At 40.6% G+C, this 27,548-nt stretch overlaps 4 protein-coding genes and 1 long non-coding RNA gene across 5 annotated transcripts; 3 read left to right on the plus strand and 2 right to left on the minus strand.

Moving 5' to 3' along the window:
• Positions 1-71: 71 nt before the first annotated feature.
• LOC149105938 (uncharacterized) lies at positions 72-9,800 on the minus strand. The gene is made up of 4 exons (XM_089298885.1): positions 9,534-9,800; positions 7,002-7,866; positions 5,452-5,668; positions 72-5,001 (listed from the first exon to the last, which is right to left on the minus strand). Exons 1-2 carry the CDS (start codon positions 9,558-9,560, stop codon positions 7,525-7,527), a joined length of 369 nt encoding a protein of 122 aa, XP_089155011.1. The 5' UTR covers positions 9,561-9,800; the 3' UTR covers positions 72-5,001; positions 5,452-5,668; positions 7,002-7,524.
• LOC149105939 (uncharacterized) lies at positions 423-7,435 on the plus strand. The gene is made up of 8 exons (XM_089298890.1): positions 423-481; positions 986-1,105; positions 2,834-3,358; positions 3,828-4,073; positions 4,468-4,988; positions 5,476-5,654; positions 7,032-7,314; positions 7,377-7,435. The coding sequence occupies exons 1-8, from the start codon at positions 423-425 to the stop codon at positions 7,433-7,435; spliced, it is 1,992 nt and encodes a 663-aa protein (XP_089155016.1).
• LOC110065986 (uncharacterized) lies at positions 9,786-17,332 on the plus strand. Its single transcript, XM_020773171.2, has 7 exons — positions 9,786-10,432; positions 10,528-10,625; positions 10,978-11,192; positions 11,498-11,795; positions 12,099-12,191; positions 12,719-12,852; positions 13,498-17,332. Exons 1-7 carry the CDS (start codon positions 9,829-9,831, stop codon positions 13,997-13,999), a joined length of 1,944 nt encoding a protein of 647 aa, XP_020628830.1. The 5' UTR covers positions 9,786-9,828; the 3' UTR covers positions 14,000-17,332.
• Positions 14,339-20,235, minus strand: LOC149105940 (uncharacterized). The gene is made up of 2 exons (XR_016210086.1): positions 19,717-20,235; positions 14,339-18,313 (listed from the first exon to the last, which is right to left on the minus strand). It is a non-coding gene; the product is annotated as an uncharacterized LOC149105940 (long non-coding RNA).
• Positions 20,236-20,285: 50 nt separating this feature from the next.
• On the plus strand, positions 20,286-27,542 carry LOC149105941 (uncharacterized; the record flags this gene model as incomplete). Its single annotated transcript, XM_089298891.1, has 8 exons — positions 20,286-20,296; positions 20,650-20,736; positions 21,221-21,340; positions 23,069-23,593; positions 24,063-24,308; positions 24,703-25,223; positions 25,711-25,889; positions 27,271-27,542. Coding segments are annotated over exons 1-8 (1,961 nt in total), but the record flags the coding sequence as incomplete, so codon positions are not given.
• Positions 27,543-27,548: the final 6 nt, after the last annotated feature.

Below are 27,548 nucleotides of genomic sequence, written 5' to 3' on the forward strand. Positions count from 1 at the left end.
AAATCAAATACACGTAACTCAATTAGCGGGATTCACGCAGGCGATAACAGATGGCAATTCTGTTTGCTCCGTTTTTTTCGTTATTTTTCCCGTTCCGTTTATTCCATGAGTTATTTCATTATTCGTAGTATGTTATTTTATTATTCGTAGTATGTTTGAAATTGTAAGTCCAGTTTATTATTTGTAACCATTTTTAATAGTAACTTAATTAAGTATTTTATTGTAAATAATATCGTATTTTAGCATTTTATTGTAAATAATATATTTTTAGCATTCTAATTATTTTAAGCTGAGGGCCCCAAGTTTATCAGTAACTTAAGTTACTGTCACGGGTCACCCTCATTAAATAAAGTCTTTCACTTCACTTCACTTGACCTTGCGTGTGTAGTTAGTTTTTTCATCCTTCTTTCATAGCGAGCAAAATGAAACTTCAGATCAGCCTGCCGCCACGGAACTCAGCGCAAGAGGAGAGGCGAGTGGAGTAAATTCTGGCCAGACAAGGTGAGTTGCTAGTAGTCAAGGACACTTTTCTCTCCTTTTTATCGTTTTGCTATATCTGCGCGTGTAATTATAACAAATGACAATTTTCTTCTCGATTATTTTGTTATGTGAGCGTTTGTAATTAATCAACTGGCTATTTTTTCAACAGTTCGCAGAGTGAGCCAGTCCACGCAAGCCAGGACTCCCGTAGGTTAGTGATATGTCTGGGATAAAACGAAAGCTTCCAAGAGCTTGGCTGAGAGTGTATGTCATAAGGCAAATGAAGAAGACTAAGTCGAGAAAGGTAGAAAAAAACCTTTCCCTCGTGTTCCCAAATGCCCGTCGCGTTTTGTCGCAGTGTAATACACGGCTTAGGCTTCTTTATTTGTTCAATATACATCTCTCTTTTTTTTTTTTTTTATTCGTTCCATGTATATCTTCTTTTTTTTTTAAGCTTCCCTTTTCGAATGTTTCACTGTTTGATTTCTCCAAATTTTCGTTGCAGCAAGACCGCTGGGTTAGGCAGCTCCCGAGAAACATCGCCGCACAGGCGAAAGGGTGCCACGCCCCGAAGAATGCGTCGACAGGATTTCGTTTTGACCGAAGCCGAGCGGGAAAAAGGCAGGTTAGTCAGTAAGCAGAAAAGAACAGACAAAAACAAGACAACCAGTGGTTTTGCATCTCTATTGTCAAAGCGTCTACCGAATTTTCTTCGGTTGAAAATCAGGAAAACATGACGACGCCAAACAAACGAAAGACCTCTGGAGTTTAAGACGGATTGCGCTAAGTCCGAGCAATAGATGCAGAAATTACCGACTAAAAATCAACTCACAGCACGGCAACGTTTTCAATACCGTTTAAAACATGTCACTGCAGTTAACGGGGTGGTATGAAAAATGACACAAGTACCTAAGCATGTCCGAATTTTACCATTTACCTTATTCTGACTGATCTCACCTGATCGACTAAGACGTGAAAATCATACATCATGTTAGCCTAATGCAATAGTGATAACAGTGGCAATTTCTGCGAAGATCTAGGAACTAATTGCAAAAATGAGGTATTAAAATGCTAGTAGAAACTCACATCCTTCAACTTAGTCCGGCAAATTCTTCCAATGCTGTAAAACAATCTCAGAAAATGACCTGTCTAGGTAACGACTATTATACGAAAACTGCTGTACATTACTATTAGATCTTAGTAGAATTCTACTAGTATACTAATGCAAATGCCGCAATCTGATTGGCTAAGCTACTCGTGTACTATCCGCCACGAAATGCCAGGGTTTAGTAATTTGTCTGAAGTTTTGCTAGAAAGTTTAGATGTCAACGGATAATTAAATTTCTGACAAGACCAAACAACAACAACAACAGTTTATTTCTACTACTGTAAACAACTAAAAGAATTTACAAGGTTATAATTACAGATAACTGAACACCGCACTTCATACAGTAGCGACACACCCAAAATAACTAAAAAGCTAAACTAGTTGGGTGACCGTAATTATACTAATTAAAAATGTGAGAGTCAGGAAAGAGGCACAACAAATACATTGGTACACATGAATGTCATAAACTTGGTACAAGAGTAAATATAGAAAGCAAAACAAAATAAATAGATATAAACCATCAAAAAATCAGTAAAGATTAATAGAGACTAACGAGATGCCAAGTTAGTTCTTTTTTTAAATTGATTAGAAGTACAACACTTGAATCTTTCATCGAGTTCATTCCATAATTTAGGTCCATGAAATCGAATATTAAATTTGGCATAATTTGTTCGAGTTTTTGGAAGATAGAAAGTAGGTGTAAATGCAAAGCGAGTATTTACATTATGTTTACAAGATGTTTTGACCAAAAAACAAAAAAAAAAAAACGAAGGACATTAGCGGTTTCTTGACTATAAAAACTTGCGTAAGCAACTGCAAATTTGCCAAGAACAATTCAATACGTGCGATTTTGTTAAAGCTTGAAGTTCAACAATGCCTTGAAAAATAATCGAGAACCGTTGTTTGCGTTAATCTCAGTCAGAATTCTACTAAAACAATTAGATTGCTCTCTCTCTCTTCGGCCTCATCAACTATCACCTCATAGAAATCTCGAGCTCATAATCTAATCGTTAATTAGATTGTAGCGAGTGGTGCGTAACTTTAAAAACAATCAGAGATGCGTGAAGGAGCGAGACCATTGATTGACTTGACAGCTCAAGTAGCAACAAAAGTGAACTTTATACTGGCAACTGCTTTATTGATTGATTTGATTTGATTCTCCCTGGTAGAAATTTAAGAACCTACCTAGCCTAACTTGTCAATAACTAACTCAAAATACAACCACCTGTCCATTCTACTCCACAGCGTATCGCCGGAAGAGACGGAAGAAGATTCGGAGGAAAATGACTCGGACCATGTCGAAGAGGAGGACAGTCAGGTGGAAGACAGTCCAGGATTTCATCGCCGCGTCGACGGCATGCATCAGGGTTCGGGGACAGATTTCGTCGCTCCCTACTTCCCCACGGCGTTGGCTGTCTCCAAGGAATGCCCCCTGGCTTTCAACTTCGACCTGCGACTATTGGACTGCCTACGTTTGCCCTGCGAACTGGTGGCTAGGACAGAAATGGCCATGATCCCCTCTGGAGAAGCAGCCAGCCGGGAAGTGAACTTTAAAAGCCGCGAGGAAGCCGTCGCCTACTGCCAAGATCGTTTAAAGCAGGGCTGGCTGGTTGGCAAAGATAACCGACGTCCGAGCAAGCGACTTCGACTGTCCCACCCGGAACTACAGAAAGAGCAGCTGTTCAAACGGGAAGGCAGGAGCTTGGAAAAAGTGCTAGCCAGTGGCATACCCGGCCTCGATTTATCCTTGGACAAAGTGCGCCTTGACAGGTAAGACACGCTAACTAAATAAACGATGACAAACAAGCAAAAATCGACGCTCCGTTCCGGCCTATTTTCAGAGATTTTAACCTCACACTCTTTGGCTCCTTGATTTTTGCACCTTTATTAACTATTATTATTAACTCGCACGCAAAAACTTGTAGCATTCATTGGTCGAAGTAATCAATTGGTGTAATCTCGTCTGCTGGTGAGGTACAAAGACAGAACTCATTTCATACTAAACTGAACATGAATGAAAGTGCGGTAGGATAAAAGGCCTTATACAGCTTAACAGTTTTCTAAATCTTATCATGACATTTAACTGATTATTGACCTTTTTGCAAACCCAAGATACGTGTTTAAAGTACCCTCATTTGAAAAAAAAAGCGTCGCTTTTTTCTTTTGTTGTCGTCAGTTTTTGCTTGTTCGTGCAAAACTAACCTCATGTTATCCCCCTCTCTGGCCCCCTTCTCGGCAGGTTTGACAACGTGATGCTATGGAACGCCCCCGAATGGTCGCCGGCCAGCGTGCAATTCACGCATGGCTTTCCGAGACGTCTGATTGAGGCTGAGCACGGCGGTTTTTTGCCAGGCAACATTGTCGTGACCGCCAAAGCTACCAATTTGTCCATCCGTCGCATGTCAATCATGGACGTGGCCTCGCTGCTAAGCCGACAGTGTATCGCTGGCTCCGGTCTGAGCCTAGCGCGACTATTGAATCTCCGGTGAGCTCAATGTGACCTGACGTTCAATCAATCAATATCTTTAACGTGGTTCGGTACACTTAGCTAAAGAGCTACTTTAAGGTACGCCAGGAGAAAAAACAACAGAAAAAAGAAATTATAAGAGCCTTCTCAAGGTATATAAATTAAAGTAAACTAAGATAAAGAACTAGCTAATGTTAAAATTTAAGAATTGACAATGGAGTCACAAGTAAAATGCGTAAGAAAACATGATCATTAAAAGCAGTAAATCTATTTAACTACATCTAACGTTTCTAGCTTGTTTTTAAAAGTAGTGTACGTTCGTATCTTTCCAGACTCGTGCGGTATAGCGTTCCACAATTAATCTTATCTCCTGTGATGTTCACGCGTTTCTTGTTGGTTTCTTGTTCCCCAGGTATGCCGCAGTCCGTTACCACAGCTCCGATAGCTATCTGCCGGACTACCTGGTCCGTGGGACGCTGGATTTCGGCGTGAATTTCCTGACGTTCCAAGCGGTACAAAGCGATACGCTGGATGCGCTGTCTCGCTGCTTGAAGGAGCCCTGGGCTTGTCAATCTGAAGGGCAAGGAGAGGGGGAGGAGGAAGATTTCGCAGCCAGCGCGGTGACTCTGTCGGCGGACCTGCTCAGAAGCATCGGACACCGAGCGATGCCGGTGGAGCAGACAGAGGTCACCGCGGTCACGGAGCAGCGTGAGAGAGCCCTGAATCGGATATTGTCTAACTCGGTGGCGGAGGCGGACACGGAGGCGGAAGCCGCGTCGGGAACACAGGAATCGCCGGCCACCAACAGCACAGAGGTCTCTAGTCAGGCCACGCGCAAGCGTAAACGCAAGGGTTCCTCCTCGGCCGGAAGTCGCCCCGTCAAGAACAAGAAGGCCACGCCCAAAACGCCAGAGACAGTAGCCTCTGATGAGGGTGAGTGGCTCAGCTGCTTTCAAACAAACAAACAAATACTTCATTTATCACTCTCGAGGCAAAGTGAATAAATAATGCCAAGATTTGATTTCTGTGCACTCAGTCAGTCAGTCAGTCTTAAAAGGAAAACTTGAACCATTCCTAAACGTTCCAACGGACTCGATTCGCGCGACGCTATTCACTTGAAGAACTTGTGATCCTTTGTTATGATGCTAACTTGTGGAGACTGAATAGAAATCAAATCTCCGCATTATTTATTCACTTTGCCTTCAGAATGGTGTCACGGTGACGCCCAAACGTCGGCTTTTAACGTTAATATTCGCCTGCTCCTGTTTAAAGAAATCGTTATTGATCGAGAGCTCATTTATGCATGGAGGGTCATGGTACTAGTTATTAATGAAATTCATTATAAAACGAAAAAGGTCCTACTGATCTTAAAATGTTCTAGGGAAAAGTAACTTGCCTGCCTTCTCTCCGTTCATTCCAGACTCTACCACTTCGGAAGAACAAGAAGCCACCGCCCCAACCACCGCACAGACAAGGAGTAGAGATCTCCAGCTGGACACATGTCCCGTCCGTGGCCTGCGGAGAGATGTCTTTCCGGAAGGGGAGGCAAGAAGGAAGCTCTTTCAGTTTTTGGGCCAACATCAGCCCAGTGACCCGCAGGTGCGACTATTCCGCTGTTATCAATAGAAATAACAATAACAATTTCCACGTTACATGGAATCAGTTGTACTATTATTGAATCACTGTTTGACCAGCAGTTTTTCACTTGTAAGACATCTCCTTGTCGCTCCTTTTGGGACAATGACGTATTTCGCTGGCATTTGAGTAGCTATCTAGTAGTGAGCCAGTCGTCAGTACGTTAAAGTGTTCAGTGTTCAAGTGTTCAAGTGTTCATGCAAACAACTATAGGCCTATTTCTTTGCTGTCTAACTTTAATAGGATCTTCGAAAAACTGGTCTACTCCAGAATGGAATCTTTGATTGAGCAAAATGATATACTTTCTTCATCTCAATATGGCTTCCGCAAAGCGCATTCAACACACCATGCAATTCTTGACATTGTGAGTACCATACAGGAAAATACCGAATAGCGCTTGTTCTCATGTGGTGTATTCATTGACCTGAAAAAGGCTTTTGATACAGTCGATCATAAAATTCTTTTACACAAGTTAGATCACTATGGTTTTCGTGGTGTTACAAATAAGTGGTTCTCATCTTACTTGGATGGTCGAAATCAAAAGCGAGCTCTTCGCTTTATTTATTTTTCTGAGCGAAATCAACATACGATTCCTTTATTTATTGATTGCAGTGTTTTACCGTTAAAATTTTTGTATTATGAGCTTCTAGCTAACCTTATGTTTGAAATAAGACACAGAAATGCTCCTGGAAACATTCAAGATCTCTTTCAAGACATTTCTGATATTCATTCTTACAATACTCGATCCTCTGTCTCAAATAATTTTTACACACAAAGTTCTAGACTCTCAATTCAAGTGAATTCATTTTCTAGAATCGGAACAGAAATCTGGAATGAAATGCCTATGTATTTAAGAAAGCTTCCAAAAAATGTCTTTAAGAGGAAAATAAAACACATCCTTTTTGAAATTCTAGCTTCAGAACACTGTTATATTGATCTTGCAGAAATCGTTCAAAAAGTGAAGCTGAATTTGTTTTCCTCCTAGTATGTATTCATTAATACTCAATAATTTCGCTTTAGTGTATCTGTAGTCTCTCGTCGTAACTGTTGTTAATTATTATTTGTAATATCGTTAGTTTATTAGTTGTCTTTAGTCATCGTTGTCAATTCTAGTCTCTTTAGTTCTCTTGTTACCTTGAGTTGTATTTAGTTGTACCTAGTTGTACATTAATAACTCGTCCAAACACGACCCGCCTGGATTAGCTCAGCTATCCGCGGGCATGTTACAATTGTAATTGTCATTTGAGAACAAATAAAGTGTATGTATGTATGTATGTATGTATGTATGTATGTATGTTTACATAAGCTTACCTGCTGACTCTCGACGTTTGCCTCGACCAGGTGGTGGAGCGCAAAGCCGGTGGAAACGCCATATGGACCAATCCCGGCGACATTTGCCAACATGCCGTGGTGAGCGCCGCGGAGAGCACGGGGGAAGTCCAACGCCTTTTGCGAGACCTCTTTGCCAAGCTCCGACACCACTGTGTCTGCCAGGAAGGCAACTGTTCACTTCGCTCTGACGCCCAAACCCTATCTGGTGACCCCGCACCCGCTTGCCAGAGTCCCAGGCGATGTCAAGTTTGCCTGGCATTTGAAGCCCAGCCCAGGGAGCTGTATGGCAAATGTCTGTCCACCAAAAACGAACGCCTGAATCTACTGCTCTGTTGTTGTCCGGCCATTGCCAAGATCTGCCGACTTTCGAAGGCCCCGACCACTCTGTCAGCGGACGAAAGCCAGAAACATGACCTGGATGTTCGGAACCTGCTGCGTGCCCTAGTCAAATGTGGCGAGAACCGACTGAACTGCATGCGCAACATCGGTGACCTGGCCGAAATTACCCCGCGCCTATTGTGCGTCCAGCTAAGGACTGGCCACTCGGAGTTTTGGAATCACTTGCGCACTGTTGCCAAGGTCGTAAACAAGCAACCGAACCTGGAAGCCAAATTGGCCGCTCTGATAGCCCTCCGAAAGTTGGTGCCACCTGGCAATCACTGGTCTTTCTATCTGGCCTCCACAGATGAAAATGCAGGCACGGAGCTGGACATCCTGAAGCGTTGGACAGAAGCAGCCTCGAAGTCGGGGTCAACCGCTGATAGTTCATCCTCCAGCCGTCCTCTCCAGGCAGACAATTGACACGTTGAACTCTCTCTCCTGCTACTTGTATTAGGTATGGAGCCTAGAAAAACAGTCAAGAAAAAAGTAACGTAAGGTTTCGCCGGTCGGGCCTTTTTCGGCTTGTGGGTTGTTGTTGTTGTTGTTTTTTCTTTTTCTACCCCGGACAGACAAGCGACTTTCAGAAAACTCAACTAGGGGTAAGAAAACAAGAGTCATTGTAGATATCGTTATTGCCAGTCGGTCGACTTGTTGATGAAATGAACGTGTAGTTTGTCGTTTTCTTAGAATTGAGAGCTCTGCTCCCAGCAAATTGCTTGTTGAAATTGATCATCCTAAGTGGGTGGCCAATGCTTTTAACAATTTCCTCGCCAATGTCAGTACCTCGCATGAGAGATCATTAGAATTTTTGGAGAACAATAAAGTCATTGAAAGCGAGCAGATCTCAGTAAAGCCTTTGATACTTGACGGAAAACTAGATTATTACGGCACTCGTGGTGTAAGCAAAGATTGCTTTGCCAAAGTATGGAGCTCAATTAGTGAGAATTTGAAAACCTCTATTTCAGACTTCAAGGAATCAGTCAAGAGCGATCTAGTCAAAGCTGATTAGTTACTTATGTTCTTATTAGCAGTTGTGTTGTTTTCCAATTGACCTGTAAAGTAGTGCTATGAACTATTTTAGACTTCCTTCGTGGCATAGAGATGAACTGTATTTTATTCCTATTTAATGCTGATCTTATTAGCTGTGATTTTCACTTGAAATATCTCCAGTGAACTTTGTAATGTTTAGCTTTAGCCAGAGGGAGTACCAATAAAGATCGATGGATTGAAGACACGGCTTGTTAGGCGTATTGAATTGTCCTTGGCAAATTGGCAGTTTTTTTGTCACGGACGCAGAGCAATTTTGTCAGGGATAAAAACAATTTTTCTCACGGATAAAGAGGAATTTTGTCGCGGATAAAAGGAAATTTTGTCACGGATAAAAAAAATTGGGTCGCATTGTGCATGTCAAATATCAAAATATCATCACTAATAATACATAATAATAAACTAATACTTTTAACAGCAGGCCTCCAATCACCTAGAGGTGGTTTTCAGGAGGGTCCTGTCAAAAAATAAAAGCCTAGAATATACATTGAATGTCTAAAATACAGAAGTTGATTATCATGATAGTTGCTGAGAAAGTGGTAAATTGAGATATCAAAGTATCACTCAAATCCTCAGGCGTATAGCATGGAAAGGTATACCTCAGAATAGCAAGTTATCACAAAATGCATCACTCTCATTCTCAAATCTCAGTATCATGTAACGAAGAAGAATAGTTTGATATATCACGAAAGTATCAAAATCGCTTAGTTTCACTGCTGTTTGCTTGCGGTTGGGTACTTTGACAAATGCAAAATTGCCAATTATTCTACTCAGTCTATAGATAGCCATAACATTTCGCAACAAAGCCACTCAATAAATTATACAGGGAGAATATTTCGCAGTTACTGAAATTTCATTAACGTCCAAGTAGTCACCCAATATATTATACGGAGAGAATATTTCCCAGTTACTGAGATTTCATTAACGGCGAACTAGTCACCCAACGTAGTATGCCGAGCAATGTGACTCTTTCTCCTCAAATCCGCCCGAATGTCATATCACTCTGCCTAGCCTGAATACATATATCACTCCGCTTAGCCTAAAGATCACTCCAGTTAGCCTAAATAAGAAATCCTGCCTCACCTGCAGCTCAGCTGTTCTCGCCGACATCTTGAATTACCGCTGGCTGACTTCAAACAGGGCAGGCTCACTTCCAAACACCCTAGCTACTACCACAACTTCGGACCCCATTTTCAAACCTTGCCACTCTATGCACAAACTCCACACTGACTCCAGCGCGAACTCTGTGTCCTCTACAAGGAATCGCACAGTTTGTTAATCTCATCCATGCAAACCCACCCTCTCTATAGGCCTTCGAAGTTGGCCTCTTACGCTACTTACCAGCCCTCCTCGGTCCTAGGCCCCAGACTCCCCTTCAATGGGCCCTTGTTTCATGTTTACTCGAATTGCACTGAGACTGCCACGTCGAATAACGCCATTTCCTACCTCCACCTTCGACCAGCTGCAACTGATTCTTCCTCCTCCTCCCAACATGCACTCAATAGTTTCCTACCGTCTATCTTCCTCCGACGAATCAAGCTCAGATGAATCCGAAAACGCAGAATTCGTTCAGCTTTCTCCGACCAAGAAATTCTGCACGGGTACACATCAAATATCCTTCCAGCAACAAGACCAGCCAGAGGACGACGACGAACGACAAGAAGAAGATGAACGAGTAGTAGTAGAAGAAGAACAAGAAGAACAAGAACAAGAAGAAGGAGATGATGATGATGATGAACGAGAAGAACAAAGATCCGCAGAAGAACGACAACAAGGCCAAGAAATTGCAGCTCACACAGCCAATATTCCTATCAGCAAAGTCCCGAAACAATCATATGCCCTCGACCAGAAAGAATTGCCGGGAGAAATGAAAAACTTTCTACGGGAAGTCAAACGTTTTTTCACCCGTCAAGTCAACCTGGAGAGACAAGCGAAACCATTGGCAATCTCCACGTACCAGAAAGCACAGGAGAGGATGTTGTGTGAGTTATTTCCCAAGTTCAGAGAGAATTCTTTTAACCATCTGATTATTGCTGTCTTTATTTATGTTCAAACTTGTCCTTTTTCATGCCCTCAGGTTTCCTAGGATTTTTAAGGACTCGCCTCCGAGTGGAATTACAACCAAACGTTTTCCTTCGTGGAGCACTCTTGGAATCTTATCTGGACTATCTTAAGGTGACGTAATAGATTTTTTTTGACGTTTGCGCGGGTACTGGGTCGAACTCAGCGGCCATGTTGGATGTTGTGGACATGTCAAATCTTTTTGGCTTGCTTATCCATGTTCTTAGTTTTAAAACCCATTTGTAAACTACCATAATTTTACCAGATATAGTTGTGTTTCAGGCTATATCAAGTTATGTTATGTATGAACACATCTCCTTGACTGCAGAATTTGTTTTCCTGAAACTGGCTCAGAATGTCAATTCTAAAAAGTGATATCTACAACTTGTGTTAATTATTGTTTTTGACTGTTTAGTGCTATTTCGTGAATCTTGATAAATAGTGTAAGGTTTTTTCTCTTTTGCAGGAACACAGGAACCTGTCACCAGCAACCATATCAAATCACTGCTCTTCGCTATTGTATGCGGTCAAATTCCTCCACCGGGACAGCGCTCCAGAGTACCGGGACATTTCTGTCATCAAGCAGCTGAGAACTCAGGCCACACTTCTCCAGCGTCAAGGCGATTTGGAACGTCCCCAGACCAAGGAAGAGCTGACGGTTCTGAACCGTTGGCTTGACTGGTAAGCCCAAGTCAGATTATTTCACTGCCCTGCGATGGGTGAAAATCCATCTTCTTATGATCAGTAACTTTGACACACGTGTAATTACACCTACCTTACACGCACTGTCCACAAATACTACACGCAGACTACACGCATTTCGCGTGCTGAAGGCCCCCCAATCCCTTTGACCAGTATCGTACATCTGTGTGAGTGACAAATTTGCATTTTCCAACCCCTAACAATAGTCATTTCTACCCTTGGTGTATCCACGACTAAAACCTATGGATATGTGCAGGCTAATATCATGATACAACATTTTGCAGGGAGCAGATTGTCAACGCTTGCAGTGTGCAGAGAGATTATTTTGAGATGGCTGTCAACAAACGGGAGAAGGCACGCGAATGTTGTGACCTGGTTATTTTGGCCTTGTACGTTTTCATCCCTCCAGGCCGGGGTGTCGAGGTTCGTACCCTGGAGATTCAAAGAAACTGGCAGCAATTTCATCCTAATCAAGTCAAAGACAGAAATGTCCTCCTGGTGAAGGATTCAGAAGAGGTCACACTTTACTTCCACAACTATAAAACTGCAAAGTTCTTTGGCCGCCAGGAGCTGACTTTGAAGGTAAGACACAGCAGCAGAATGACTTAATTAACACTTTTACATATTTTGATCGGTCTCCTATCTTCCTATTAATCATGGCAGCAGACTAGCTAATAGTGGGCTTTTCTTGTGCAATTATCCAGTGGTTGTTGCATAATCCTATATGGTCACTGACCATATGGAGGGTGCGAGGAGTTTTGTTCTTGGTGCCAAGGCTTGAATTTGCCAAGATCTGTGATTATGATACTGTGATATTATGATACTTCCTGAGATGTTGTACTGAAAAGAAACTAAGCCATGTCACACTATTTCTTCTGACCACAGGCAGATCATGAATTGTGCACAATACTGCTGGACTTTGTGAACAATCACCGTCCACAATTGGTTGGCAAGGAAAGTGGTGACATCTTGCTTCTGGTAAGGACATAATCTTCAAGCTGTAATGCAGTAACTTATTGTCATTCCATTTGGGGTGACTAGCAGGACAAATTCACCCCAAATTCTAGCGTCAAGTCAAACCCTAACCCTACTTTTGGACTAACTCTTCCCAAGTTTCTGGGAATTATCTTCAACAATCTTTCAGTCACCTTGGAAAACCACACATTCACCCCCAAAACAAAAGTTGGTGACTTGAAAAAAAGGTCAATCACCCTGCCAAATTTGATCCAGGAATGTTTTTTGGGTTCTGTTGGGGTAGACTGTCCCAGAGTTGAACTTTCCTTTTCAGTTGTGGGGTGGTTTAGTTGAAATAAACATTTTAGGCAGGCTAGACAGGGTGAATTTACCTGATTCTTCATTCTACGGGAATGAACCTTTCACGGTTTAGGGGTGAATGTCAGCATTTCTTCAACCCTGCAGGGGTGATTTGCTCTTACACTCATTCTCTATGGGGTGAACAAATAACAAGACTCACCCTAACTTGGCTTTTTTTTCCTTCCTTGCAGAACAGAAACGGAGCAAGGTTCACCAGCTCCTCCTTTTCAGCGCACATTAAGAACCTTTTCCACAAACTGACAGGAACTGTGGTCTCCGTCAACATGATTCGAAGTTCATTTGTGACCTGGGCTTATGGAAAAGAGTAAGTCTTGAATAGTTGACTTCTTTATCTATAGCTACAGTACCGGTCAAAGGGACTGCAGCATTACGCGTGCGTTAAGCGAGTGTACTACATGCACATTACACGCAGTGTCCACGCACCTTACATGCAAATGAAATTACAAATTACAAGATTAGGTTTCAAGACATCATTTATTTAAATTTGAATGAATGACGGGCTAAAATATTATTATGGCCGGTTATGGCTGGCACAGGAAATTGGTGGTGGGTTTTCGCACGGCCGGTTATGCCTGGCACAGGAGTCAATGGGTTAATACTGCACAACAGACATGTTGGGCCTTCCAACAGGGAAACAAGCACTATGCTAGCTAAACCAGAGTTAAATGTTACAACAGGAAGGAAGTGTAGCATTTCTGTTTAGAGTGGGAGAGTTTCATCATAACAGGTATCAAAACTAGAGTTTCTCTTTCTCTCTCGAAATCGCTATGCAGTCTAGTGTTTTACAATAAATAAAATAGATGAATAATTTCATCATAACATTGTCAAAGTAAACAATGATATGATGCTAGGACAGATGCATGAAAAACACTAGATCACGGAACAAACACTTCCTAGAGTGCACGTTAGAAAATCAATGCCTGATGCAATGTGTTTAATTTTTACATAGCGACACTTCAGATGCCCTCAAAGCTTCACTGGCTTCTGCCTTAGGCCATTCAAGGGAACAGGCTGAGAAAACATACGACCGACGAACGGCAAATGAACGGAAAGAATGTGCTGTACGTGTAGCCAGAGAATATGCCCAGGAAATCATCTCCAATCCAGATATGGCAGAGACCACAGGTACCAACACTCCTAATGTGCAACCACCAGCGGCTACCAACATAAAGCCGGCCCAATTTGTAGGGTTGATTGAAGAAGACAGCACACTAAGAAGTCCCAAAATTCTGATTGGCCAGGTGCATTCTTTTCTAGCTAATGGTAAGGTCTCCCTGATTTGGTACAAAGCCTACAAGAACTACTTCAAACTTGAACTAGATGGCGAACAATGGATCGAAGATGTCAATTGTCTCGTGCCCGTAAGCATGACACCTGTCAGGAATAAACCGGGACTTTATCGTTTGAATAACAGCTTGCGATCCATTCACAAATCCTTAACAGATGACTAGCCACTGAACAGTTTGAACTTTTAACTTCATTGCTTCTAGTGCACAGTTCAATATAATTTTGTTATCAACCGCCAGTTTCTCATAACATTGAAAAACTATTTTTTTTGACAAAGAATCCAACGAAAAGCATTGTAAACAAATGACCAGTGCTATGAGAACTTGCGGTTGATTAACTGCCATTTTGCATGAGATGATATTGGTAGATTGTTATCAAGATCCAATTTCTCATAACACCGACGATTGATCTTTTTTAGTCTTTTGAAAATCACTCGCAGCATAGTTTTAAAACAAGCATAGACATTGATGTTTGGAATGTTTTGGTGAAATGTTATTGGAAAATTATTTTTTTTATCAGAGAATGTCAAATATTATTGGAAAATTATTTTTTTATCAGAGAATGTGGATAAAAGCTTGCAGGAATTTCCTGTGTTATGAGAACTTGGGCTTTAGTGAAATCAAAGAGGTTTTGTTATCAGTCACACAATGATTTTATCAGGCCAACGTATGACATGATTGACTAGCAAATTCTCTTGGTGTGGACAAAAATATTGGCCTGATTGTTAAGACTGTGCAAGTTGATGCCTGGAATTTTATTGTGAGACTGTAATTTGACTTAAAACATCTTTCATCTGAACTACATTTGGTGGGACAAAGATAGGCGGTAGGAAACTGAAATTACATGTTGTCGGAGGAGGAACAATTTTTTTTTATCAGAGAATCTGGACACAAGCTTAGAGAAGTGTCCAGTGTTATAAGAATTTTTGCGGTTGATTAACTGCCATTTTGCATGAGATGATATTGGTAGATTGTTATCAAGATCCAATTTCTCATAACACTGACGATTGATCTTTTTTAGTCTTTTGAAAATCACTCGCAGCATAGTTTTAAAAGAAGGAGACATTGATGTTTGGAATGTTTTGGTGAAATGTTATTGGAAAATTATGTTTTTATCAGAGAATGTCAAATATTATTGGAAAATTATTTTTTATCAGAGAATGTGGATAAAAGCTTGCAGGAATTTCCTGTGTTATGAGAACTTGGGCTTTAGTGAAATCAGAGGTTTTGTTATCAGTCACACAATGATTTTATCAGGCCAACGTATGACATGATTGACTAGCAAATTCTCTTGGTGTGGACAAAAATATTGGCCTGATTGTTAAGACTGTGCAAGTTGATGCCTGGAATTTTATTGTGAGACTGTAATTTGACTTAAAACATCTTTCATCTGAACTACATTTGGTGGGACAAAGATAGGCGGTAGGAAACTGAAATTACATGTTGTCGGAGGAGGAACAATTTTTTTTTATCAGAGAATCTGGACACAAGCTTAGAGAAGTGTCCAGTGTTATAAGAATTTTTGCGGTTGATTAACTGCCATTTTGCATGAGATGATATTGGTAGATTGTTATCAAGATCCAATTTCTCATAACACTGACGATTGATCTTTTTTAGTCTTTTGAAAATCACTTGCAGCATAGTTTTAAAAGAAGGAGACATTGATGTTTGGAATGTTTTGGTGAAATGTTATTGGAAAATCACTTTTTTATCAGAGAATGTCAAATATTATTGGAAAATTATTTTTTATCAGAGAATGTGGATAAAAGCTTGCAGGAATTTCCTGTGTTATGAGAACTTGGGCTTTAGTGAAATCAAAGAGGTTTTGTTATCAGTCACACAATGATTTTATCAGGCCAACGTATGACATGATTGACTAGCAAATTCTCTTGGTGTGGACAAAAATATTGGCCTGATTGTTAAGACTGTGCAAGTTGATGCCTGGAATTTTATTGTGAGACTGTAATTTGACTTAAAACATCTTTCATCTGAACTACATTTGGTGGGACAAAGATAGGCGGTAGGAAACTGAAATTACATGTTGTCGGAGGAGGAACAATTTTTTTTTATCAGAGAATCTGGACACAAGCTTAGAGAAGTGTCCAGTGTTATAAGAATTTTTGCGGTTGATTAACTGCCATTTTGCATGAGATGATATTGGTAGATTGTTATCAAGATCCAATTTCTCATAACACTGACGATTGATCTTTTTTAGTCTTTTGAAAATCACTCGCAGCATAGTTTTAAAAGAAGGAGACATTGATGTTTGGAATGTTTTGGTGAAATGTTATTGGAAAATTATGTTTTTATCAGAGAATGTCAAATATTATTGGAAAATTATTTTTTATCAGAGAATGTGGATAAAAGCTTGCAGGAATTTCCTGTGTTATGAGAACTTGGGCTTTAGTGAAATCAGAGGTTTTGTTATCAGTCACACAATGATTTTATCAGGCCAACGTATGACATGATTGACTAGCAAATTCTCTTGGTGTGGACAAAAATATTGGCCTGATTGTTAAGACTGTGCAAGTTGATGCCTGGAATTTTATTGTGAGACTGTAATTTGACTTAAAACATCTTTCATCTGAACTACATTTGGTGGGACAAAGATAGGCGGTAGGAAACTGAAATTACATGTTGTCGGAGGAGGAACAATTTTTTTTTATCAGAGAATCTGGACACAAGCTTAGAGAAGTGTCCAGTGTTATAAGAATTTTTGCGGTTGATTAACTGCCATTTTGCATGAGATGATATTGGTAGATTGTTATCAAGATCCAATTTCTCATAACACTGACGATTGATCTTTTTTAGTCTTTTGAAAATCACTTGCAGCATAGTTTTAAAAGAAGGAGACATTGATGTTTGGAATGTTTTGGTGAAATGTTATTGGAAAATCACTTTTTTATCAGAGAATGTCAAATATTATTGGAAAATTATTTTTTATCAGAGAATGTGGATAAAAGCTTGCAGGAATTTCCTGTGTTATGAGAACTTGGGCTTTAGTGAAATCAAAGAGGTTTTGTTATCAGTCACACAATGATTTTATCAGGCCAACGTATGACATGATTGACTAGCAAATTCTCTTGGTGTGGACAAAAATATTGGCCTGATTGTTAAGACTGTGCAAGTTGATGCCTGGAATTTTATTGTGAGACTGTAATTTGACTTAAAACATCTTTCATCTGAACTACATTTGGTGGGACAAAGATAGGCGGTAGGAAACTGAAATTACATGTTGTCGGAGGAGGAACAATTTTTTTTTATCAGAGAATCTGGACACAAGCTTAGAGAAGTGTCCAGTGTTATAAGAATTTTTGCGGTTGATTAACTGCCATTTTGCATGAGATGATATTGGTAGATTGTTATCAAGATCCAATTTCTCATAACATTGAGGATATAATTGTCTCTTTTAGTCTTGTTATGTTAATATGTTAACATATGTTGCATTGTAACTCTTAGAATTTGTTATTGACAATAAATTTTTTAGTGACTTGAAAATCTTGCAGTCTGGAATCTGTCCCATTTAAGTGCTCAGGGAAAATTCCTCAAAGGTTGAGAAAGTTTATTGAGAATCTGAGAAAATTGACATTGGAAAGAATCCTCTGGGAAAATTGGGATTATCTTATCAGAGAATCTTGTAAAACTGAAATCTGTGCCAATTGTTTCTAGTAACAAGCCCTAGGCCACACTTATTTTGAGATGAATAGCAATACTTTGAACGCAGCTGCTTTAACCAAGGTACCCCTAATGCGAACGGCAGGTTTTCCCTCCCAAATCAGCCAATAAAGACTCTGCCTGTGTTCACACTGTCCAACTGAAAAACTTCCAACGCATATCAGCGCTCAAAATTCATATGAGGTATACCCCTCAACTATAGCTCTATTTCTCAGGTCTTGGTATGTAGCTTGATTTGAAACGAGTCCTGCAGTCCGTGTGCATCTCAAAAAAGAAATTGGAAACTTGGCCGCGTGGTCACATTCTTATGCTTTCAATGAGCAGATCTTTACAAGACAATAAACCATATTCGTATTAGCGGTATTGGACTGAAACTAGCTTGCAACTGAGGCTAATGTGGGGAGTCGCATGAGCCTCCATTGCAAGCTTTTTCCAGTCCAATACCGGCAATACGAATCTGTTCTATTTCCCCGGCGAAAATTCACAGATGGCAGTCTAAGGAGTAGAGGGTTATTTATAACGTAAAAAAACATAGGCACGCAAGGCGTGCAAGAGTTATTTTTTGTGAAGTCTCGGAGATAGGAGCATTTATGGAGCTGTTTACAGTAATGATTGGGTTAATTCGACAAGTTTTTTCGGTTGCGATGTACAGCAAGAAAGAAACTGGGAATTTATGCTGTACGTACAATGACTTAATTCAATTGCACTTTACACTCCTGTGTGTATTTCCAAGCTTCCAGCAGGGTTGCATTCAGCGTGACATCTACAGGGTATTAGCTGACTGAAGCTGCCTTGTGAATGGTTCTGTGCAGAACAAGAACAAAAAAACGTTGAAATAAAATAAACCATTACTTAGCTTAAAATCCAATCAAAGCTGTCACGGCAAAACAATTGCCCTCTTTGGTCTGGTGTTCCGATGTCTAAGCATGCTAATACCGATAGAGTCATAATAAACACCCACGTATACCGTGAGAACCCCCCTTGGAATAAACAATTACAGATCAGCAAAAGAATCGAAAAAGACTAATCCTAATGTACAAATTAAGGTTAGAAGTAACTTTGCTGCGTTCAGGATTTTTTTTTTTCACCATTCAATCTTAATTAATGAAGTACGAGCTTTTTCTTGGATTTGTAAAGACAGACCGCATAAAATCTAGTACACTTTACAGTGGCGTGTATTAGACCTGCGTTGGTTTAATTCATTCATTAATCACACCTGTTATACATTCTCAAGCCCTTAACTTAATTTTTGCCATAACTGCTCGAATGTTCTATTCTGTTCTGTTCTTGCCATGTTAGTGACCGTGTGACTGAAAATACAGTAAACACCCACGTATAAGAACCTAGAATTTTTGGGTTCAGGCTGAATGGGTTCTTATATTTTGGGGTAGTTTTTCCGAACTCAGGCTGATTAGGTTCTTAGTAGGTTCTTATTTGTAGGAGTTGTCATAGTGATACCATTCAGAGAGCTACTGTAGTACTAGTATGTCATAATGGTTGAACATTTGTATTTTAAACCGCAAAAATGCCAAGCCTTATTTTTTAAACAACAATAAAGTCAGTATCATAGGCTACCATATTTACAGTTGTATTTGATAATAATGTAAATTGTTAACAGCAATATAAATATATAAATAAAAACAGCAAAAATAAATAAAAACCCAATTTAGGGAATTAAAATTGAACCAATTTGAAAATAATCAAATACAATGTGAAACAAAATATTAATTTTCTTGCGTATTGAAATAAAGATGCATTGTACTGTACACAGAAAGAACAAACATTTTCTTTGGGTATCACTGTTACAGTTGGAATGTAAAAGGCAAGCAGTAATGTGTATTTCACATGAGCAAAAGTCAGGGCACTCTACAGATTCAAGTCCCAAGGCTACACCAGTATAATTTTATACAGTATTCTATACTCTGTATTTAAAAGATTTTCAATTCAACAAATAATTTTCATGGTGTTTCTCAGAAATTTCACAATTTCTATCAATTAAAATCCAGTATTTTGGCTACAAAATAAGTGTTTTTTTTGTATAAGAACCTATTGTTCTTTGCCAGCCTAAATAGGTTCTTATATATTTGGGTATTAAAATGCCCAATTTCAGCCTGTAGGTTCTTAAATCACTAGGTTCTTATACGCGGGTGTTTACTGTAAGACATTCTTTCGCAATATGAACAAGGTCGAAAACGTGCTTAACTTACCAGTTCCTCTGATGACGTCACACTCGGTGGCTCACGCCACAACCACATTTAGCCCGTAAAATGGTGAAACTTCGTTCACCAAAACTCCAAGACACTTTAGAAATTCCAAACTAGGCTCCCAACAAACTTGTCTTTCCATATAGCCGAGAATACCTTGTCACGTTCACTTGCCATGAAGTCAAATCGAAACAGCACGTAGTGTCAAAACGGACGTGACTCGATAAGGCCCCTATCTATATAAATAGCAGCCGGTTGCAGTCCAGAATTAGTTTCCATAGCACATCTGAGCAGAAGAGAACAGAAGACCCGGAAGAGCATGCCAGCGAAACGAGATCTCACGGCATATTTACGCACTCAAAGCTCGACTGGCGCTGGGTGAGTTGTTGACTTGCTTTTGAACGAGAAGGCCTGTGCAAAATATCGAACCGATAAATTGCCCAATCCCCCCTGGTCTAGTCCGAGAAAGGCCCGGTTGCAAAGTTCAACCGTCCCGCGGGTCACGCGAACGGCAAGCAGTCAAAATCAAATACACGTAACTCAATTAGCGGGATTCACGCAGGCGATAACAGATGGCAATTCTGTTTGCTCCGTTTTTTTCGTTATTTTTCCCGTTCCGTTTATTCCATGAGTTATTTCATTATTCGTAGTATGTTATTTTATTATTCGTAGTATGTTTGAAATTGTAAGTCCAGTTTATTATTTGTAACCATTTTTAATAGTAACTTAATTAAGTATTTTATTGTAAATAATATCGTATTTTAGCATTTTATTGTAAATAATATATTTTTAGCATTCTAATTATTTTAAGCTGAGGGCCCCAAGTTTATCAGTAACTTAAGTTACTGTCACGGGTCACCCTCATTAAATAAAGTCTTTCACTTCACTTCACTTGACCTTGCGTGTGTAGTTAGTTTTTTCATCCTTCTTTCATAGCGAGCAAAATGAAACTTCAGATCAGCCTGCCGCCACGGAACTCAGCGCAAGAGGAGAGGCGAGTGGAGTAAATTCTGGCCAGACAAGGTGAGTTGCTAGTAGTCAAGGACACTTTTCTCTCCTTTTTATCGTTTTGCTATATCTGCGCGTGTAATTATAACAAATGACAATTTTCTTCTCGATTATTTTGTTATGTGAGCGTTTGTAATTAATCAACTGGCTATTTTTTCAACAGTTCGCAGAGTGAGCCAGTCCACGCAAGCCAGGACTCCCGTAGGTTAGTGATATGTCTGGGATAAAACGAAAGCTTCCAAGAGCTTGGCTGAGAGTGTATGTCATAAGGCAAATGAAGAAGACTAAGTCGAGAAAGGTAGAAAAAAACCTTTCCCTCGTGTTCCCAAATGCCCGTCGCGTTTTGTCGCAGTGTAATACACGGCTTAGGCTTCTTTATTTGTTCAATATACATCTCTCTTTTTTTTTTTTTTTATTCGTTCCATGTATATCTTCTTTTTTTTTTAAGCTTCCCTTTTCGAATGTTTCACTGTTTGATTTCTCCAAATTTTCGTTGCAGCAAGACCGCTGGGTTAGGCAGCTCCCGAGAAACATCGCCGCACAGGCGAAAGGGTGCCACGCCCCGAAGAATGCGTCGACAGGATTTCGTTTTGACCGAAGCCGAGCGGGAAAAAGGCAGGTTAGTCAGTAAGCAGAAAAGAACAGACAAAAACAAGACAACCAGTGGTTTTGCATCTCTATTGTCAAAGCGTCTACCGAATTTTCTTCGGTTGAAAATCAGGAAAACATGACGACGCCAAACAAACGAAAGACCTCTGGAGTTTAAGACGGATTGCGCTAAGTCCGAGCAATAGATGCAGAAATTACCGACTAAAAATCAACTCACAGCACGGCAACGTTTTCAATACCGTTTAAAACATGTCACTGCAGTTAACGGGGTGGTATGAAAAATGACACAAGTACCTAAGCATGTCCGAATTTTACCATTTACCTTATTCTGACTGATCTCACCTGATCGACTAAGACGTGAAAATCATACATCATGTTAGCCTAATGCAATAGTGATAACAGTGGCAATTTCTGCGAAGATCTAGGAACTAATTGCAAAAATGAGGTATTAAAATGCTAGTAGAAACTCACATCCTTCAACTTAGTCCGGCAAATTCTTCCAATGCTGTAAAACAATCTCAGAAAATGACCTGTCTAGGTAACGACTATTATACGAAAACTGCTGTACATTACTATTAGATCTTAGTAGAATTCTACTAGTATACTAATGCAAATGCCGCAATCTGATTGGCTAAGCTACTCGTGTACTATCCGCCACGAAATGCCAGGGTTTAGTAATTTGTCTGAAGTTTTGCTAGAAAGTTTAGATGTCAACGGATAATTAAATTTCTGACAAGACCAAACAACAACAACAACAGTTTATTTCTACTACTGTAAACAACTAAAAGAATTTACAAGGTTATAATTACAGATAACTGAACACCGCACTTCATACAGTAGCGACACACCCAAAATAACTAAAAAGCTAAACTAGTTGGGTGACCGTAATTATACTAATTAAAAATGTGAGAGTCAGGAAAGAGGCACAACAAATACATTGGTACACATGAATGTCATAAACTTGGTACAAGAGTAAATATAGAAAGCAAAACAAAATAAATAGATATAAACCATCAAAAAATCAGTAAAGATTAATAGAGACTAACGAGATGCCAAGTTAGTTCTTTTTTTAAATTGATTAGAAGTACAACACTTGAATCTTTCATCGAGTTCATTCCATAATTTAGGTCCATGAAATCGAATATTAAATTTGGCATAATTTGTTCGAGTTTTTGGAAGATAGAAAGTAGGTGTAAATGCAAAGCGAGTATTTACATTATGTTTACAAGATGTTTTGACCAAAAAACAAAAAAAAAAAAACGAAGGACATTAGCGGTTTCTTGACTATAAAAACTTGCGTAAGCAACTGCAAATTTGCCAAGAACAATTCAATACGTGCGATTTTGTTAAAGCTTGAAGTTCAACAATGCCTTGAAAAATAATCGAGAACCGTTGTTTGCGTTAATCTCAGTCAGAATTCTACTAAAACAATTAGATTGCTCTCTCTCTCTTCGGCCTCATCAACTATCACCTCATAGAAATCTCGAGCTCATAATCTAATCGTTAATTAGATTGTAGCGAGTGGTGCGTAACTTTAAAAACAATCAGAGATGCGTGAAGGAGCGAGACCATTGATTGACTTGACAGCTCAAGTAGCAACAAAAGTGAACTTTATACTGGCAACTGCTTTATTGATTGATTTGATTTGATTCTCCCTGGTAGAAATTTAAGAACCTACCTAGCCTAACTTGTCAATAACTAACTCAAAATACAACCACCTGTCCATTCTACTCCACAGCGTATCGCCGGAAGAGACGGAAGAAGATTCGGAGGAAAATGACTCGGACCATGTCGAAGAGGAGGACAGTCAGGTGGAAGACAGTCCAGGATTTCATCGCCGCGTCGACGGCATGCATCAGGGTTCGGGGACAGATTTCGTCGCTCCCTACTTCCCCACGGCGTTGGCTGTCTCCAAGGAATGCCCCCTGGCTTTCAACTTCGACCTGCGACTATTGGACTGCCTACGTTTGCCCTGCGAACTGGTGGCTAGGACAGAAATGGCCATGATCCCCTCTGGAGAAGCAGCCAGCCGGGAAGTGAACTTTAAAAGCCGCGAGGAAGCCGTCGCCTACTGCCAAGATCGTTTAAAGCAGGGCTGGCTGGTTGGCAAAGATAACCGACGTCCGAGCAAGCGACTTCGACTGTCCCACCCGGAACTACAGAAAGAGCAGCTGTTCAAACGGGAAGGCAGGAGCTTGGAAAAAGTGCTAGCCAGTGGCATACCCGGCCTCGATTTATCCTTGGACAAAGTGCGCCTTGACAGGTAAGACACGCTAACTAAATAAACGATGACAAACAAGCAAAAATCGACGCTCCGTTCCGGCCTATTTTCAGAGATTTTAACCTCACACTCTTTGGCTCCTTGATTTTTGCACCTTTATTAACTATTATTATTAACTCGCACGCAAAAACTTGTAGCATTCATTGGTCGAAGTAATCAATTGGTGTAATCTCGTCTGCTGGTGAGGTACAAAGACAGAACTCATTTCATACTAAACTGAACATGAATGAAAGTGCGGTAGGATAAAAGGCCTTATACAGCTTAACAGTTTTCTAAATCTTATCATGACATTTAACTGATTATTGACCTTTTTGCAAACCCAAGATACGTGTTTAAAGTACCCTCATTTGAAAAAAAAAGCGTCGCTTTTTTCTTTTGTTGTCGTCAGTTTTTGCTTGTTCGTGCAAAACTAACCTCATGTTATCCCCCTCTCTGGCCCCCTTCTCGGCAGGTTTGACAACGTGATGCTATGGAACGCCCCCGAATGGTCGCCGGCCAGCGTGCAATTCACGCATGGCTTTCCGAGACGTCTGATTGAGGCTGAGCACGGCGGTTTTTTGCCAGGCAACATTGTCGTGACCGCCAAAGCTACCAATTTGTCCATCCGTCGCATGTCAATCATGGACGTGGCCTCGCTGCTAAGCCGACAGTGTATCGCTGGCTCCGGTCTGAGCCTAGCGCGACTATTGAATCTCCGGTGAGCTCAATGTGACCTGACGTTCAATCAATCAATATCTTTAACGTGGTTCGGTACACTTAGCTAAAGAGCTACTTTAAGGTACGCCAGGAGAAAAAACAACAGAAAAAAGAAATTATAAGAGCCTTCTCAAGGTATATAAATTAAAGTAAACTAAGATAAAGAACTAGCTAATGTTAAAATTTAAGAATTGACAATGGAGTCACAAGTAAAATGCGTAAGAAAACATGATCATTAAAAGCAGTAAATCTATTTAACTACATCTAACGTTTCTAGCTTGTTTTTAAAAGTAGTGTACGTTCGTATCTTTCCAGACTCGTGCGGTATAGCGTTCCACAATTAATCTTATCTCCTGTGATGTTCACGCGTTTCTTGTTGGTTTCTTGTTCCCCAGGTATGCCGCAGTCCGTTACCACAGCTCCGATAGCTATCTGCCGGACTACCTGGTCCGTGGGACGCTGGATTTCGGCGTGAATTTCCTGACGTTCCAAGCGGTACAAAGCGATACGCTGGATGCGCTGTCTCGCTGCTTGAAGGAGCCCTGGGCTTGTCAATCTGAAGGGCAAGGAGAGGGGGAGGAGGAAGATTTCGCAGCCAGCGCGGTGACTCTGTCGGCGGACCTGCTCAGAAGCATCGGACACCGAGCGATGCCGGTGGAGCAGACAGAGGTCACCGCGGTCACGGAGCAGCGTGAGAGAGCCCTGAATCGGATATTGTCTAACTCGGTGGCGGAGGCGGACACGGAGGCGGAAGCCGCGTCGGGAACACAGGAATCGCCGGCCACCAACAGCACAGAGGTCTCTAGTCAGGCCACGCGCAAGCGTAAACGCAAGGGTTCCTCCTCGGCCGGAAGTCGCCCCGTCAAGAACAAGAAGGCCACGCCCAAAACGCCAGAGACAGTAGCCTCTGATGAGGGTGAGTGGCTCAGCTGCTTTCAAACAAACAAACAAATACTTCATTTATCACTCTCGAGGCAAAGTGAATAAATAATGCCAAGATTTGATTTCTGTGCACTCAGTCAGTCAGTCAGTCTTAAAAGGAAAACTTGAACCATTCCTAAACGTTCCAACGGACTCGATTCGCGCGACGCTATTCACTTGAAGAACTTGTGATCCTTTGTTATGATGCTAACTTGTGGAGACTGAATAGAAATCAAATCTCCGCATTATTTATTCACTTTGCCTTCAGAATGGTGTCACGGTGACGCCCAAACGTCGGCTTTTAACGTTAATATTCGCCTGCTCCTGTTTAAAGAAATCGTTATTGATCGAGAGCTCATTTATGCATGGAGGGTCATGGTACTAGTTATTAATGAAATTCATTATAAAACGAAAAAGGTCCTACTGATCTTAAAATGTTCTAGGGAAAAGTAACTTGCCTGCCTTCTCTCCGTTCATTCCAGACTCTACCACTTCGGAAGAACAAGAAGCCACCGCCCCAACCACCGCACAGACAAGGAGTAGAGATCTCCAGCTGGACACATGTCCCGTCCGTGGCCTGCGGAGAGATGTCTTTCCGGAAGGGGAGGCAAGAAGGAAGCTCTTTCAGTTTTTGGGCCAACATCAGCCCAGTGACCCGCAGGTGCGACTATTCCGCTGTTATCAATAGAAATAACAATAACAATTTCCACGTTACATGGAATCAGTTGTACTATTATTGAATCACTGTTTGACCAGCAGTTTTTCACTTGTAAGACATCTCCTTGTCGCTCCTTTTGGGACAATGACGTATTTCGCTGGCATTTGAGTAGCTATCTAGTAGTGAGCCAGTCGTCAGTACGTTAAAGTGTTCAGTGTTCAAGTGTTCAAGTGTTCATGCAAACAACTATAGGCCTATTTCTTTGCTGTCTAACTTTAATAGGATCTTCGAAAAACTGGTCTACTCCAGAATGGAATCTTTGATTGAGCAAAATGATATACTTTCTTCATCTCAATATGGCTTCCGCAAAGCGCATTCAACACACCATGCAATTCTTGACATTGTGAGTACCATACAGGAAAATACCGAATAGCGCTTGTTCTCATGTGGTGTATTCATTGACCTGAAAAAGGCTTTTGATACAGTCGATCATAAAATTCTTTTACACAAGTTAGATCACTATGGTTTTCGTGGTGTTACAAATAAGTGGTTCTCATCTTACTTGGATGGTCGAAATCAAAAGCGAGCTCTTCGCTTTATTTATTTTTCTGAGCGAAATCAACATACGATTCCTTTATTTATTGATTGCAGTGTTTTACCGTTAAAATTTTTGTATTATGAGCTTCTAGCTAACCTTATGTTTGAAATAAGACACAGAAATGCTCCTGGAAACATTCAAGATCTCTTTCAAGACATTTCTGATATTCATTCTTACAATACTCGATCCTCTGTCTCAAATAATTTTTACACACAAAGTTCTAGACTCTCAATTCAAGTGAATTCATTTTCTAGAATCGGAACAGAAATCTGGAATGAAATGCCTATGTATTTAAGAAAGCTTCCAAAAAATGTCTTTAAGAGGAAAATAAAACACATCCTTTTTGAAATTCTAGCTTCAGAACACTGTTATATTGATCTTGCAGAAATCGTTCAAAAAGTGAAGCTGAATTTGTTTTCCTCCTAGTATGTATTCATTAATACTCAATAATTTCGCTTTAGTGTATCTGTAGTCTCTCGTCGTAACTGTTGTTAATTATTATTTGTAATATCGTTAGTTTATTAGTTGTCTTTAGTCATCGTTGTCAATTCTAGTCTCTTTAGTTCTCTTGTTACCTTGAGTTGTATTTAGTTGTACCTAGTTGTACATTAATAACTCGTCCAAACACGACCCGCCTGGATTAGCTCAGCTATCCGCGGGCATGTTACAATTGTAATTTTCATTTGAGAACAAATAAAGTGTATGTATGTATGTATGTATGTATGTATGTATGTATGTATGTTTACATAAGCTTACCTGCTGACTCTCGACGTTTGCCTCGACCAGGTGGTGGAGCGCAAAGCCGGTGGAAACGCCATATGGACCAATCCCGGCGACATTTGCCAACATGCCGTGGTGAGCGCCGCGGAGAGCACGGGGGAAGTCCAACGCCTTTTGCGAGACCTCTTTGCCAAGCTCCGACACCACTGTGTCTGCCAGGAAGGCAACTGTTCACTTCGCTCTGACGCCCAAACCCTATCTGGTGACCCCGCACCCGCTTGCCAGAGTCCCAGGCGATGTCAAGTTTGCCTGGCATTTGAAGCCCAGCCCAGGGAGCTGTATGG

This window comes from Orbicella faveolata, unplaced genomic scaffold (genome assembly GCF_042242905.1).
Source record: "Orbicella faveolata isolate gen_17 unplaced genomic scaffold, um_ofav_v1 contig_31, whole genome shotgun sequence".
Taxonomy (NCBI): Eukaryota; Metazoa; Cnidaria; class Anthozoa; order Scleractinia; family Merulinidae; genus Orbicella; species Orbicella faveolata.